The following is a 17,071-nucleotide window of genomic DNA, read 5'->3' as shown; positions in this document are numbered from 1 at the left end:
TGCTTGGACCCCTCCCAACGCCGCTTGCGGCTTTAATTATTATTATTATTATTATTCTTTTCCTGGAAATGGTCAAATAACTCTAAAAGTCCTTGACCAAAAATGATATAAATTACCAGGTTGAAACTAGAGACCATGAGTAACTATGCCAGAAAGAATGACCATGATTCATCAATAGGTGGCGCTATAGTAACCGATTCAAAACACAAATTTCAAATTCCTGAAACCAGGTATACTTGTGTCATTCCTCATGAGGAAAAATATGCCTCAAGAACCCATAAAGTCCGCCACGATGGATTTTTCTGCAGATTGAAAATTTGGCAAAATCTATAAAAAGTTTCTTCTAATAAATCGTAATTCCGATTGGTCTGAAATTGACGATGTACATGTATGGTGCATGTCTCCCTATAGGGTGTTAACCGCTAAGAGATCCATTCCAAGATGGTGGAGAAACTGGTATTTTAAAAAAAAATTTGGCCACAAATTTCAAGTGCTTACAACATATTTCAACAATAATCTAGGGACTTGAAACGGACGGTGCATGAAGAGGGCACTACCATGTTGTACCATGTCGAAGCAGTTGTAGATATCTCAGAAAACAAGGATATCACAGGCATTTGAAATTTTGGCGGAAAGCTAATGCTAATATAATGCAAATTTCAAGTGCTTATAACTTTTTAAAACAATAATCTAGTGACTTGAAACGGACTGGGCATTAAGAGGACATTACCATGCCGTACAATGTCGGCACAGTTGCAGATATCTCAAAAAACAAGGAAATTACAGGCATTTGAAATTTTGCGGGAAGCTAATGCTAATATAACGCTTTAAAACTCACCTTCTCATAAACGCTTTATCTGATTCCGTCACCATCGCACATGTGTACTCTTGGGTATTCTCTCCATCACGGGTGATAAGGAAAAGTCTTTCGTTAAAAATTGCGTAATTTGTGGCGTGACAAAGTTAGCACTTTATGCTAATACACATTCATATTTCGAAGTAATGTTTCTCATGAACCGAAAGTTGGATCGGCTCATGCACGGGTATGTAGATTGTCCAAAATCCTGAAATCTATGCCGCTTGGACTCTTATCTCCTTCGCCTTGTATTTACCCGGATTGGACATATTCGTAGGGCCCCGCATTGCTGCTTGCAGCTATATTTCTCCTGTATTTTGTCCAATAACTCGTCCATACATTGGTAACTTTTTGTCCATTTCGGCACACAGATAGTCCAGGCCACAGGGCGCTACAATAAGCATTCTAAGTCAAAGGCTCATTGCTGCCACCACCTTTATCCTAGCAAAGTGAAACTTGATATACATATGCAGCTGGACATTCTGAACAATGACACGAAATTTTCAGGGCAGGTCCATGGGATATGCATGAACATAGTTTCAGAAAAGCTAAGTGTGATTCATCAAAAATTGGCGAAATAATTAGGCAATGAATTTTTAAAATTTTGCAAAGGAATTAAATTTTCTGTAAAATCATGACACAGTAATACATCCACTTGGAATTTGTCAGGGCGGCCAGAAACATGATGGTAAACATGACATCTTGATATTTGAAGAAAATACGGCCGTTTCAACTTTTGGCCATAGCAAACAATCCATTTCCCATGATGCCTTGCATTTTCTCTTGTATTTTGTCCAATGACTCATCTAAGAATTGGTAACTTTTATCCATTTTGGCCCACAGATAGTCCAGGCCACGCCTATCTTTGACACCAAAAGTGGCACTGATTGGCCCATAGGGGGCGCTATAATAAGCACAGAAAGTCTAAGGCGGTGTCCTAGAGAGGTGATACTTGGTCCAGATGTATATCTGGACTAATCAAACAATTTAGCCTTTATGATCCGTTTTGTCCATCCCATTTCTTGTCATTCAGTGGAACCCGGTCCATTGCTGCCATGCAGCTACACTCACCGGCCACTTTATTAGGTACACCTGTTCAACTGCAAACTGCACACGTTAACGCAAATCTAATCAGCCAATCACGTGGCAGCAACGCAATGCATTTAGGCATGTGGACATGGTCAAGACGATCTGCTGAAGTTCAAACCAAGCATCAGAATGGGGAAGAAAGGTGATTTAAGTGACTTTGGACGTGGCATGGTTGTTGGTGCCAGACGGGCTGGTTTGAGTATTTCAGAAACTGCTGATCTACAGGGATTTTCACACACAACCATCTCTAGGGTTTACCGAGAATGGTCTGAAAAAGAGAAAATATCCAGTGAGCGGCAGTTCTCTGGGTGAAAATGCCTTGTTGATGGCAGAGGTCAGAGTAGAATGGCCAGACTGGTTCGAGCTGATAGAACGGCAACAGTAACTCAAATAACCACTCGTTACAACCGAGGTATGCAGAAGAGCATCTCTGAATGCACAACATATCGAACCTTGAAGCAGATGGGCTACAGCAGCAGAAGACCAACCCGGTGCTAGCAAGGTGTACCTAATAAAGTGGCCAGTGAGTGTATATTATGAAGAATTGGTTTGCTAAGAACAGGCAAAATCTCCTTCAGTAGCTTTGTGGGCATGGGGTCAAGAGTGCAGGTGGTTCATCTGTAAGAAGAAGCTAGTTTGACTAGTTCACTTAGAAGTATGGGAGTAAAGGATTCCACTCGTTCTATGTGTCTAGGAGGCAGGTCTGTGATATCGATAAAGCAGTTGTTGACTAGTGTGGAAGCAGATATATATTCTCTATTTCATATTATCTTACTGCAAAAGAAAGTCAAGAAATCATTACTGCTACAAGAAGCTGGAATTTTTGGTTTAGTTGCTGCATGATTATTAGGTAAATCAGCAACTGTTTTCAATAAGAACTGGGGATTAAGTAAATAGTAAGTAGACCTTGCATTGCAGGGAGAATTCTTATAGGCACCAAGACTCTCTTTCCATGCTAGGTGAAAAATAAAATAATATGGTAAGACAAAATAGGGTTATGTGGGTGGATTACAACATCACTGACATCAACACCAACACTTAAGACCAAATCTAAAGTATGACCGCAGTTATGTGTGGGACCAACAACATTTGAGTGAAGCCGATGGATTCTAAGATATTCAAAAAAGCAGATGTAAAAGGATCATCTGCATTTTCGTAGTGCACGTTAAAGTCCCCTAACATCACCACTTTGTCATAGTTTATAGCTAAGTGAAAGAAGAATTCTTCAAAGTCATGAACAAGGCCAGAGTATGGGCCAGTAGGTCTGTAGATAGTCACTAAGACAATGGGCTGACAAAAAAGGCAGTGCCTATCATCATTGGGCTGAAAAAGGTTCATTAATAACACTTTAAAGGAATCTAATTTATAATCTGGATTTGGAATTGCATGAATAAGGTCATTGTAAATAGTAGCAACACCGATAAAGACGGGGGATTTGCCTCTATATGAAACCAGAAGAAAAATTCTTTCTTTCAGCCATGGTTCAGTGAGACATAAAACGTTAAGAAAATAAACAGTGATTAGTTCATTCAAAAGAGCTGCTTTAGAATTAATTAACCCCTTTGCACACATGCCAAATCTGGCCAATCTTGGCCTATTTAGGAGGTACCTTATTTAAAGTTTTATAACTCCAGATGTGAGCATAATTGAGACTTGAAAAATGGCTTAAATGAAGCAAGACATTTGTACCATTTACAATACTAACTTAGTTTATATTCATAATTTAGGAAGAAATAAAGTGCCACCATACAGATGTAGCATGAAAGAGGGGGATTTAGCCCAGGTGTAGTCTGAAGATTTCAGAGCACGGCAGAAGATGGGCAGTGAGGGATTGATTCATAGAGGAACAGGGAGTTCCTCCACTGGGAAGCTAGGGTGGAGAAGCACCATGGTAGGGACAAGCGAGAACCATTTACCCAGGTGGCAGGGGGTACAAGTTGCCTTGCTGCCACAGAGTGGAGTAGTCAAGCTGGCATGTATGGTTGAATCATGTCCTGTAAGTAGGCAGGGCCCATCCTGTTGGCTGCAGTGTAGGCGAGGGAAGGTTGAAGACAAGTCAGGCAGCAGCATTTTGAGTCATCTGTAGTGGTTGTATGGCAAAAGCTGGCAGGTTTGCAAGGACGGAGTTGCAGTAGTCAAGACGGGAGGTCACCATTGCCTGGAAAAGTAGCTGGGTGGAGTGCATTGTCAGGTGTGGTTGACTCCTCTTTATGTTGTACAGGAGGAATCTACAGGACCGTGATGTTTCCTTGATGTGCTCCTTGAGGTCCAGCTGGTCATCCAGGACCACCCCCAGGCTCTTTGCAGAGTGAGATGCAGTCACTATGGTGCCATCAACAGTGATTGAGGGCTCGCATTGTAGGGAGGTCTTGTAGGGGATAAACAGCAGCTCAGCCTTGTTGAGGTTGAGTTCAGGTGTTGGCTGGCCATCCAAGTTGAGATGTCAGCGAGGCAGGAAGATATTCTATCATTAACTTGTAAGGCAGAGAGAGGGAAAGAGAAGAAGAGTTGTGTGCCATCTGCATAATAGTGGTAAGAGAAGCTGTGTGAATTAATAACTGAACCAAGATATTTAGTGTATATGGAGAACAGCAGAGGCCCGAGTACAGATCCCTGTGGGACTCTTTTAACAAGGGGATGAGGAGCAGAGACCCCATCCAGGTGACCTGGTTGGACCTATCTGCAAGATAGGAAGCAAACCAAGCTAGGGTAGTCACAGCCTACCACCTCAAAGAACCTACACAATTTATATCATTGGTTATTGTTTTAATATTTAATATTGAAATTCATAATCATGAGTTAATTAATTTTATGAGACTGATTAATTATGAGACTGATTATACTTTTGCACCATTTGATCATCACATGAGGTAATATACTTATATCTCCTGCATTCCTTTGTGCCTACTAGTGAGGGCAGACAGGTTTTAATTATTTATCCTCACTGTTCTACAACTCGTAGAGGTGTTTTCCCCTCAAAGGAGGCCAGAAAGTCATCTGCTGAAAGGGAAGAGGGAGATGGGGGTGGAGGGGGAATGAGGACGGAAGAGAAGGTGGAGAATAGTTTGCGTGGGTTATAGACACATGCGCTGATCTTAGACTGGAAAGATCAACAAGGCATTTTCGCCTAGAGAACTGCCACTCACTGGATATTTTCTCTTTTTCGGACCATTCTCTGTAAACCCTAGAGATGCCTGTGAAAATCCCTGTAGATCAGCAGTTTCTGAAATACTCAAACCAGCCCGTCTGGCACCAACAACCATACCATGTTCAAAGTCACTTAAATCACCTTTCTTCCCCATTCTGATACTTGGTTTGAACTTCAGCAGATTGTCTTGACCATGTCTACATCCCTAAATGCATTGAGTTGCTGCCACGTGATTGGCTGATTAGATATTTGCATTAACGAGCAGCTGGAACAGGTGTACCTAATAAAGTGGTCGGTGAATATATATTTTTTTGCTGCACCGAATAGGGTAGGGACCGGAGCAGGTTATTGACTGGCACATCATCTTTGCCATAAACACACAGATTCAAAATAACTTTTTGTGACCTCCGATTGCCTCAAACGGACGTTGTTAGTACCGGCATGAAAAACTATTTGGGAAAATGTATTATTTATGTTTTCCCTTAGCCAGCACTTTCAGATTTGCTTTTGTTGGTCACTCTAGCACCAGGAATACAATTTAATATAGTCACTGGTTTAAAAACTCTCATGTCGCTTTGTCAGAAATAGAGCTGACATCCGGGTGGGCCGAAAAGGAGTCTCGGAATTTTTCTCTACATCTAATTTCTTGAAGAGTCTGGATGCAAACTTCCAATTCAGAAATCTTTTCCAACAGTTTAGCATTATAAATACATTTATTACAAGTGAAAGTACCACTAATGGCAGAAAACACATAACTAAACATATTTCACTTACAGCAAAGGACCGGTAAAGAGGAGGAAAGAACGGGGAAGCAGGCATGATTACGTTTACTTATGTATATGTGAAGCATTGGAATAAGCTGGCAAAATGGCGGTCTTCTTGGCTTCTTGTATCAGGATGTGGTTGAGTTCAGTAAAGGACAGAGAATCCGCAATGTTTGAGAATCGGTGAGTGATAACTAGTATATTATCAAATATTTTAGTAGCTGTCGTTTTTAAAGGGGAAAAAGCAATTTTGTTCGTGAAAATTACTGAGCAAACAATCAAAAGAGCAAACAATCCAAACCGCATCTCTGATTTAAAGAGTAAACCGGACTTGGTTTATCTATAATATCTATATCTATCTTGTCTTGAAATGAGCAAATTGCTAATTGGGTTGTCATTGGGTCTTTCAGAAAGATAATGACCCTAAGCATACATCAAAGTCCTGGAATTTTTGAAGGACACCAAAATCAGTCCTGGAGTGGAAAGCCTCAATCCCATTCAGGGAATCTGTGGTGGGAGCTCACGGTTAAGGTCCATGCTTAAAAACTATCAAATATGGATGAGCTGGAGCAATTTTCCATGGAGGAATAGGCTAAAATCCCTCCATAGACTTGTGCCAACCTAGTTAGGAACTTCAGTAAGAGGGTGCTATCAGTTGTGAGTCAGAAAGGTTACAATATTGACTGGAGTTTCTGTCTGTCTTTTTGTACTGTTCTTGTTCTTGGCAAAGTAAAAGGCATACATTTAACATTGCTCTTGTCTCTGTCTCTCTCTTAGAACGTGAATGGCTCTGGGTTCTCAGAGCTGGATGTGCTACTTCTGATAGGGACACTGGGTAATGTGATCAGCCTGGGCTCCAGCAGCTTCATTGAGGAGGAACACCAGACCTGGTACTTCATGATTAACACACTTTGTCTGGTCATCTTCCAAGATGTCTGCTGCAAGTATTTTCGGGAGAGGAGGAACTCCAGTGATGACGACTCTTACTTAGCCTCCAAACAAGATCTCCCCTCCTTGCTGTCTCCCATATCAGAGCAGGGCATTGGCTCCCATAAATGGTTGGCACTATCTACACCCCTGCTGACCTTAGCCTGCTGCCGCCTCCTGCGGTCTCTCAACCAGACTGGGGTGCAGTGGATGCACCTGCCTGACCTGAGCCATTGGCTCAACAGGTAGGTTGTGGAACTTGTCCTTGCACTTGGTATAGATATGTGGATTTATAGGTAGGGCACAGGGCCTGGGGCTGTGATGCAAGTCTTGCATGCTATTCTAATACCATTGTGATACTAATTCTAATCTCCATTTAGCCTGGCAAAGGCTGTGGAATTCAGAGTAATAAAGTACATGTATTCGGAAATTATTTCAAATGAATTCCAGTGAAAGCATTTCTCCATTTTTAGAAGTCAAAATTCTGTATGTGTAAATGGGGTTGTACATGTCATAACTGTATATGTAAGAAAAAAAGACTGGAGAGAAGTGGTTCAATAGCAAGATAAAATTTAAAGGTAACAAATGGTGGCCATTAGTGACCTCTGTAACTAGTTATTGAGTGCAAGCTCAGATTCATGTTCGCTAGCTTGCCGCAAACCGGCTATGAAATTTTCACATTTCAAATAGCTTGCGAAACAAGAAAAAAATGTCAACAATTCCCTAAAAATCAGTTTCCTTTATTTATTCATTTATTTATTTATTTATATTGCATTTTTTCATACAAGTCTGTAGCACTAAGTGCTTTACAGAAATAAGAAAACTAAATAAAATGATAACACAAAATAAAACAGGGATACACCATACATAATTTATAGAAAAATCCCCCTCCAATCCCCTGCCCTCCACCAGAATAAAATAAAACGGATTAAAAAAACAGTAAGATAATAAAAACCGCTTAGCGCCAAATCGTTGCCCATTTAGGGGGTACCCTATTTAAAGGTGCAGTGTGTAGAATTTAGTAGCATCTAACAAAACGGACTTGGCAGAAATGGAATATAATATTCATAAGTATATTTTAATTAGTGTATAATCCCATGAAAATAAGAATTGTTGTGTTGTCGTTACCTTAGAATGAGCCCTTTATATCTACATAGGGAGCGGGTCCTCTTCCACGGAGGCCGCCATGTTGCACCGCCATGTTTCTACAGTAAGCCCAGAACGGACAAACAGCTCTTGAGAGGGCCTTTCGTGTTTTTTTTTTTTTTTTTTTGCGTTTTTACGTTTGGTGGGTGGCGCGAATGCACCGGTTGGAAGATGAAGAAGAAGAAAGAAGAGACTGAGTAGTCATATATTGTCTTGGACTATCCGTTTGTGAAATATATGCGCATTTGTGATGCATGGGTACCTTCCAAAAATTATTATTGAGGACTTCTGGGCATAGCTAAGCCATATGTTTGCTGATAGACCTAGCTGACATCATTTTCTGGTGTAAGACAGAAGCGGATAGAAATATATCATTGATTTACTGTCTCTCTCTCTATCTCTATAAATAAGATTTCATCATTACTATGTAAGTATTACCGCTCAAAGTATTTCGGTTATAGATGTTATTTTTGAAAGTGAGTGTCTTTAAATAGGTTAATGATATTTTATAATGAGGATATTTCACATATGTAATGTAAGCGTTAGTTATTAGTAGTGTAATAGTTTTTTTGACGGATCATGTCTTTCTATAGCCGCGTTTCCACCAAAAGTACCCGGAACTTTTAGTCCCAGGAACTACTTTTCAAGGAACTAAAAGGTTCCTTCAGCCCATTGTTGTCTGCGTTTCCACCGCGGTCTAAAGTCCCGCGAAGATTAGGCAAATTAGCCCACTGACGTATGAAAAAGCGACGTTGTCGTCGGTCTATCTGTCCTATGATTTCTTCTGTAACCCCATACTACCACCGAAGTAGCCTACATTATTTTCTAATAACCGGGACAGCCCGGAGGGGTTTATTCCACTTATATACAACGGGTTACCAACAATGACTATATATGGTTACTTTTGTATTTATTGATTTTTATCGATTTAATCACCTGAAATTGAAATATTCTTCTGCAGCCATTTGGGCATATTTTACCGTTGACAAGCAAAACTGTCGTTGGTAGTTGAACTTGGACCGTTGTTATGCAACAAATAGGATCTAACAGGCCAATAGTCAGATTGTAACCGTTTTATATATCCTCTCAAAAACATTCATTATGTTTTTATGCGAACATTCACTTTCATGTCTTGACATCCGAGGCGACAGAATGCATTCACATTTCCAATATAACTGGCAACAACAGCAGAAAACATGCACACGTTGTAAACAATTTGCTGTTGATTTGATTACTTTCTCATCGTCAATTCCATGTAGTCTAATCGCAAAATGACAAGAATAGAGCGAAAACTCGGACTTGCGTGAAAATTTAAATTAGCAGTGGTACAGCCCCCGTTTGCTTTCCTTCAAATAACGAGACAGCTGCACATGTTTGGAATACGTTTTACTGGGAACCATAGCGCAATGTACAATCACATGAAGACATGTATCTCTGGTACATTTTTGAGCATGCGTGGTACAACCAACTCAAAGTATGGCAAGTCTATTGGACTAATCATTACTAAACAAGCATTGTGTTAATATACGACATTACTTGTAAGCTATGACCTATAGTTTTACAGACTAAATAACTAAATACAATTTATACATTTATCAAGGAACCTCATCACTTGACACTTGGCTACTCAATGCTGTCGTAGATGATGACATCATTTTTGGAACTTACAGGCGAGCGTAGCTTCTCCTACGTCGTTGGAAAGGGAGGGGTGAGGGGAGGGTATTCAGTTGGTTGCAATCTGTAACCTCACCGCTAGATGCCATTAAATCCTACACACTGCACCTTTAAAGCTTTATAACTGCAGATGTGAACACCACAGAGACTTGAAAAATTGTTTAAATGAAGCAAGACATTTGCCCCATTTACAATACCAACTTAGATGAGTTTATATTCATAATTTTGGAAGAAATAAAGTGCCACAAATGCAATTTTCTAGGTAAAAAATCTAAAATGAATTTGCTTTTTTAGTTTGCAATGAAATACTGAGAGATTGTATATATACAGCAGGTTAAACTATACATGTCCTGGATCAAAAACTCCTTGACTACAAGTTCATAAAATGTAAAGGTGGATATGTAGGATTACTAAAGCTCTATGAAGCAAAAACTAAGCAGTGTACCCAGCGTCTCCAAATCTATCCAAAATGTCTACATTATGCATTGCTATAAATAATAATAATAATAATAATAATAAATGTATTTTATATAGCGCTTTTCAAGGTCTCAAAGATGCTTTACAATAAATGGTACATACATACATACATACAATGAAACATACAATTCATAAATCACAACATATTCATGTATTTCACTACAAATCAAATGTTTTGACTCAAGAAACTCACTGTCGCATCATTTTCAAGTAGGAATTACAAGCTTCCCGTCAGTACAGTGGTCTAAAATATCTAGGGGTCCAGAAAAATATCCAAAATCTCTCCAAAAATGAATAAAATGCTTTTTGTCCATTATAAAGCATATAAATGAGCCCCTTATGAGGGTTTAAGATGAAACATTGATATCAGATTAAAAAATAATGCAAAAACATTGTCACACAATGCGGTACAGTACCTAAATGTGTAATTATCTCTCGTATGTATTTCTCTAATGTTTTTTTGTATGGGGATGGGACGACATGAAAACAATTTTCAGCCATCCACCACGTTTTGGCAATGTTCCACCTCTCACGTTATCACTGTTGCATGCATCACAAAAACTACTAAGCTGCCAACAAACGCTTACATTACAGTGTGAAATATCTTCATTATAAAATACCACTAACCTATTTAAAGACACCCCATATTTTGAGCAGTAATACTTACATAGTAATGATGAAATCTAATCTGCGTTCAGTAGATAGCGACAGAGACAGTAAATCAATGATATATTTCTCTCTGCTTCTGTCTTACTCCAGAAAACAATGTCAGCAAGGTCTGTCAGCTAACATATGCCTTAGCCACGCTCAGAATTTCTCAAGAATAATAGTATTTTCCAAGAACCGACGAAAGTCATCAATAAAATTTTGGCAGGCACAGTGTCTTTTACTGCTACCACAGACTGAATGGGTAATGCAGCTATAATGAGACAAAACTTTCAGTTATGCTGAGCTATAAAACGCTATTCCAAAAGTAACATTAGACATACATCGTTAGAAAGCTTATTCTGTCACCTGTTGAATTGATTAACTGTCGATCAAGCCAGATTGCAATACAATGAACGACATCACCGAAAACGTGTGGTATTACGCACAGCTATTTTGGAAGGTTACCCAGGTTTCACAAATGAGCATATATTTCACAAATAGATTGTCCAAGACAATATATGACTGCTCTGTCTGGAAAGGGACATCTCTACGTGTAAAAACATTGGTAAGGTTGTATATTTATTCAATATTTAGTCCCCGATATTGACTGTAGAATGACATGGTATAATTTTTGAAAACTTTGTTTTGTTTATTTCGTTATTCAGTTAGCAGCGTTTTCACTGCTGGATTGGCATATCTTAGGGCTGTTGGGTTTATCTTGTTGCTGTGACGGAATACAATTTTTAATTTGTGAAATAATATTTTTATGAATGCCCAGATAGACAATATTGTCTATTATATCAAGGGTGGGGGGTGTAGTTGCAGATGAGACTGTATCGTTTACTAATGAAACTAAAACAAAGCGTTTCTGTTTTCAACTCATACTTCGGTTGCAGGAGCAATGAATGTCTGAGTTGAATAATCCAGGCATGGTGGCGTGCCGACCACTAGGCAGTGTGCGCTAAGTGGTTAAGGTAGCTCAGGATTATTTAAACTAGGAAATTGGGGGCAGGGCGATCAGAAAGTGAAAAGGGTAGGGAAGTGCAGACAGCCAGGATGGAAGCTTCCTATAATAGTGTGAACACTAATTAAGTCTTTTTAAAGCAAAGTTGTAGTAAGGGTGGCTTGCAACGGTGAGGGGTGAGGGAACAGGAGAGGATGTGTAGATGTAATAATCTGAAATGTCTTTTGCTTAAATGCTAGAAGTATAAAAAATAAAGTTTTGAAACTTGAGGCTGCTACAAATGGGGGGGCGGTTATGACATAGTTGGGATTACAGAGACATGACTTGGAGATGAGGATGGGTATGAATATAATATAGAAGGATTCAAACTCATTAGTAAGAGAGGTAGGGGTCATAGCTCTCTATGTTAAATAAAATTTTACCGTGCAGAAAATTCCAAAAAATTGACCAGCTCGTGCCTAGTGAGGATATTTGGATAAAGCTCATAGGGGAACATGAAAAGGTGGTAGTAGTGTGTTACCAGCCACTAGCTTCAGACAGTAGTGTGAACTCAATGCTTTTTGGAAAAATAAAACCAGCTTGTCAGGATTGTGAGACTATTATTATGGGTGACTCAATTACCCTGCTATTAATTGGGAAATGATGACAGGACAAGGAAAAAGTGAGGAAGAATTTTTAGATGTTATAAAATTACCTTTAAAGTAAATTTATTCCAAAGGTAAGGAAAAGTAAGTTGAAGAAGCACTAACCCCAGTGGATGAACAAAGCCATATGGGAGAGTTTGAAAAAAAAAAAATTGTATAAGGTATATAAAAATGACAGCACTGAGAGTAATAAGGCTGAATATTGTGATATGCGTACTAAGGTTAAAAAAGAACTACACTAAGCCAAGAGGCTCTTTGAAAGGCAAATTGCCCAAAATGCAAAAAGTAATCCTAAACATTTCTTTCAATATTGTAGTAGGAAAAGGAAAGTCAAAGAGGATATCAGGTACATCAGCAATGAAGAAGGAGCATTGCTTTCTAAGAATAAAGATATTGCTAATGCTTTAAATAGTTATTTTGTTGAGAGTTTTACTAGAGAAGAGGTTACTAATAGACTGGAAGGCATATTCAGTACTCAGAAAGTCTTATCATATTTTGAAATAGAGGATAAAGAAGTACTGCATGAATTACTTGAACTAAAGCCAAACAAGGCAGCAGGTCCTGATGGCATATACCCAAGAGTACTCAGAGTTAGCTGAGATCATTTTTAAACCACTGGCAGGTATTTTTAGACAGTCCTTAGAAACTGGAGAAATACCTGAGGACTGGAAGCGATATAACCAATATATAAGAAAGGGGACCGTACTGATCCAGATGGATGGTAAATGGACTGCATTTATATAGTGCTTTTATCCAAAACATTACAGAAACAAAACGCATTACAATTGATGCCTCTCATTCACCCATTCACATAAACACTCACACACCAACAGTGAAAGGCTGCCATGCAAAGTACCAGTCAGCTCATTAGGAGAAATTAGGGGTTAGGTGTCTTGCTCAGGGACACTTTGACACGCCCAGGGGGATCGAACCGGAAACCCTCCAACTGCCAGACAAACGCTCTTACCTCCTGAGCTATGTCGCCCCCACAGGAAACTATAGGCCTGTAAGTTTAACTTGCATCACATGTAAATTATTGGAATCTATATAGAAACAAGTTGGAAGTATTTCTTGAAAATAGTAACATCCTAAGGGATAGCCAGCATGGTTTTCGTAAGGGAAGGTCATGTCTAATAAACCTTCTGCTATTCTTTGAAGAAGTTACCAAGTGTTTTGATTATAACAAGGTGTATGATATTATCTACTTATCTAATGCCTTTTGGAAATCTAAGGTACCACATGAGAGACTTGTTAGTAAAATGAAGACAGCAGGAATTAGAGGACATATTTCAGAGTGGATTCGGAACTGGCAGAACACAAAGAACAGTAGTAGTAAGAGGGATATTATCTGAGCAGGGTGGTGTTAGAAGTAGAGTCCCTCAAGGATCGGTGCTGGGACCACTGCTCTTCTTCATTTATATCATTTATAACTGAGAGGCCCAGCTAATAGTTTGGAAGCTACTAAAATAATCCAAGAAGATTTTAATAAAATCCAGAGGTAGGCAGGAAACCGGCAAATTAAATTTAATATAGCCAAATGTAAAGTTCTGCATGTGGGAAATAAAAACATTACGCAGGATTACTTTATGGGAAAAACAAAATTGGAATGTGCTCAGTTTGAAAAATACTTGGGAGTAATGGTTGATCAAAGCCTTTCTGGTTCTAGGCACTGTGCTGTAGCAGTAAAAAACGATGCTGGGCGAAATAGTCAAAAGTATTGAGTATAAATCCAAGGTTATACTTATCTTATACAACACATTTGTTAGACCACACTTGGAGTATTGTGTGCAGTTCTGGGGACCGTACTACAAGAAAGATATAAAGGCTCTGGAAAAAGTTCAAAGAAGAGCAACAAAATTGATTCCTGGTATGAAAGATAAAAGCTATGAGGAAAGACTTAAGATGCTTAACCTCTTCATGCTTAGGAAAAGGAGACTCAGGGGTGATTTAATTGAGGCTTTGAAATTCATAAAGGGGATCAACAAAGTGAACTACAAGAGATTCTTCAGGTTATGTTCTGTTAGTAGAAGGAGGGGACATAAATGGAAATAAACAAAAGGTAGTTCCATACAGACATTAGGAAGAATTTTTTCATGCAGAGAGTATTCAATTTGTGGAATAGCCTGCCAGGTCACATAGTAGAGGCAGAAACTCTGGGTTTTCAAGACTAGGCTTGATACAGTATTAGATTATCTAGTCTGTAGGTAATCAGAGCAGTAATTTAGTTTGGAAAATGGCAAGCATTGTTGGGCTGAATGGCCTGTTCTCATCGTTATATTATGTTATGTTATGATAAAAGGCGGTTACAGAAAGCTCAGGCCTAGTCATATTCTCGGAAGACTTGGCTGCAGCTGTGGAGTCCAAGCAATGTTTCTTAACTGTCTAAGTAATATTCTTATGGTATAATAATTATAATAATAATAATCTAGTTGAATAACAGGCTATTTGCTTTTTAATGCCGTATTTAACAATGACCTACAGTGCCTTCGGAAAGCATTCAGACCCCTTCACTTTTTCCACATTTTGTTACGTTACAGCCTTATTATAAAATTGATTTAATTCATTTCTATTCTCATCAATCTTCACACAATGCCCCATAATCACAAGGCATTGTGTGTGTAGGACTTTTGGCCTCAACTGTATAAACTAATCTAAGTTAGTATTGTAAATGGTACAAATGTCTTGCTTCAATTAAGCCACTTTTCAAGTCTGTGGTGTTCGTAAATGATGTTATAAAGCTTTAAATAAGGTACCCCCTAAATGGGCAACAATTGGAATGCTAGTCCTGCAGACGTGGCAACACGTGGATATTGTGAGATTGAGCTGTGAGGACACGCACACAAGTGAGCTCCCGCGGTTTTACTATTTCAACTGTTTTTACCGTTTTTATTTTATTTTATATTGTTCTTATAGTTTTATTTTCTTGCGTTTTATTGTTTTACTGTTTCATACTTTTATATTATCTGCTCTCGCTGGATTTATCCATTGCTGGAACTTCAGTGGAAATCTCCATTATAGCCGCTGTGTCTGGATACAGCCTTTCAAAGATAAAGAAAAAAGCAGCAGCAGGATCGAGTTACGGAGACCCCAGGATAGCGGTGGGGTGAAGCCGACACCTGTGTAAATCGAGGCCGCCACTGGCTTGCTACCTGAGAGAGTCACTTGATATATAATATTAGTAAGGTAAATAAAGAACTCTAACCCACTATTTCTCCACTTACCTCTCTGCCGGCTTGTGAGAGGTGTCGCCACCAGGATCAGAAATCACCAAATTGGATGGAAGAATATCAGTGCTTCACCAGATAAAGGATGACGAGCTCCTCCTCGACTCGATTGCCCCGGGCCCTGCAACCGCCGCCACTGCTGGTGAACTGGATAGCACTGTGCCTTGGCTTCCACTTAATTCCACTGCTCCATGTCCTGAGGTTGCTTCTATCCAGTCCCACGACTTGTGGTCCCACCTGGGCACTAGACCGAAAGTTTTGGCTAGCCCAACTCCCAGCCAAGCGATGCCCTGGTCCGTGGTCTCTGGGGGTAAGCATAGTAGTAAGCGCCTCTCTCACCCATCTTCACCAAAACTCATCCCGCTGGCGAACAGATTTAACATCTTGGACTTGCAGGATTTCCCCTCTTTGGTTGGCCAGACCCAGCGTTCCTTTCCTTCCACTCCTGGGGCTAATCTGTCTGTAGCCAGGCTATCTCCACCGTCCACAGTTCATCGCACCGAGCTATCAAAAGGCACCCAGCCTCTAGCCCGGCGTCGCCCACAGCCCATGGTCCGTCGCTCCGAGCCGCTAGCTTGACCTCCTGGGCACAAACCTAGGGCTACGGATAGCTCCCCAGGTCCATCCACCACCGGAGACTCTCAGGCCGACTCGAGCCCTCGGTTGCCTCCACCCGTCAGCGGTCCCGGTCCTATGACGGTCATCATCGGGGACTCCATTACTAGGAATGTAAAAACACAATCCTCCACAACTCTCTGTTGCCCCGGCGGCACTGTCAACGATATCTCTGCTAAAATCCGTGATGTACTGAAAGCAAACCCCTCCGTGAACACACTTGTAGTTCATTTGGGTACAAATGACATTCCACGGAAACAGTCGGAAATTTTAAAACATGATTTTATCCAGCTCTTCAACATTTTAAAAGAGTTTAGAGTGAGACCCTTCATCTCCGGACCTGTCCCTACCCTCGGTCGCGGGATGGGGCGTTTCTCCAGGCTTTTGAGCCTCCACACATGGCTTTCCATTGTCTGCCGGGAGCACGGTGCTGTTTTTATTGACAATTTTAATCTTTTATGGGATCGCAATGACTCTTTTAAACACGATGGCATTCATCTTAATTTTCGGGGATCACGGCTGCTCTCTTCAAACATTCACCATACCATTTTACACCTCACGGACAATCAGCATGCCGCTGACCAGCTTGGGTCAACATCCACCTCCTCACGTGATTGACTACTGACCTCTTGTGAGCCAGGTACATTCTCCACTACCTCTCATAGAACTGCTAGCTCCCCCTGCAGTAAGCCTAAGCATAGTGACACCCCAAGCTCTTATTCAATAATTGCAGTCATAATCACTACCAGACATAACACCAAACAAACTTATGGCATGAATTTTAACAATCTCAGATCTCTATGCACACATAAACCACCAGCTGCTAATCCACCCCTGAAGAGAACTTTTCCAGTGTCCCTGAATATGGCACTTTTGAGTGTTAGATCTCTTTTAA

At 40.1% G+C, this 17,071-nt stretch overlaps 1 protein-coding gene across 6 annotated transcripts in view; it reads left to right on the top strand.

Moving 5' to 3' along the window:
- Positions 1 to 17,071, top strand: part of pigg (phosphatidylinositol glycan anchor biosynthesis class G (EMM blood group)) — a 213,505-nt gene that overhangs the window by 94,422 nt on the left and 102,012 nt on the right. For all 6 annotated transcript variants that reach the window (XM_064341952.1, XM_064341951.1, XM_064341953.1 and 3 more), the window contains one exon: positions 6,635 to 7,029. In XM_064341952.1, coding sequence (XP_064198022.1) covers positions 6,635 to 7,029 — 395 coding nt within the window. The remainder of the gene's footprint in view (positions 1 to 6,634; positions 7,030 to 17,071) is intronic.

The sequence above is a fragment of the Anguilla rostrata genome, chromosome 7, assembly GCF_018555375.3.
Source record: "Anguilla rostrata isolate EN2019 chromosome 7, ASM1855537v3, whole genome shotgun sequence".
Classification (NCBI taxonomy): domain Eukaryota; kingdom Metazoa; phylum Chordata; class Actinopteri; order Anguilliformes; family Anguillidae; genus Anguilla; species Anguilla rostrata.
The sequence above is the reverse complement of the archived record's forward strand: the minus strand, read 5'-3'. Positions and strand labels throughout refer to the sequence as shown.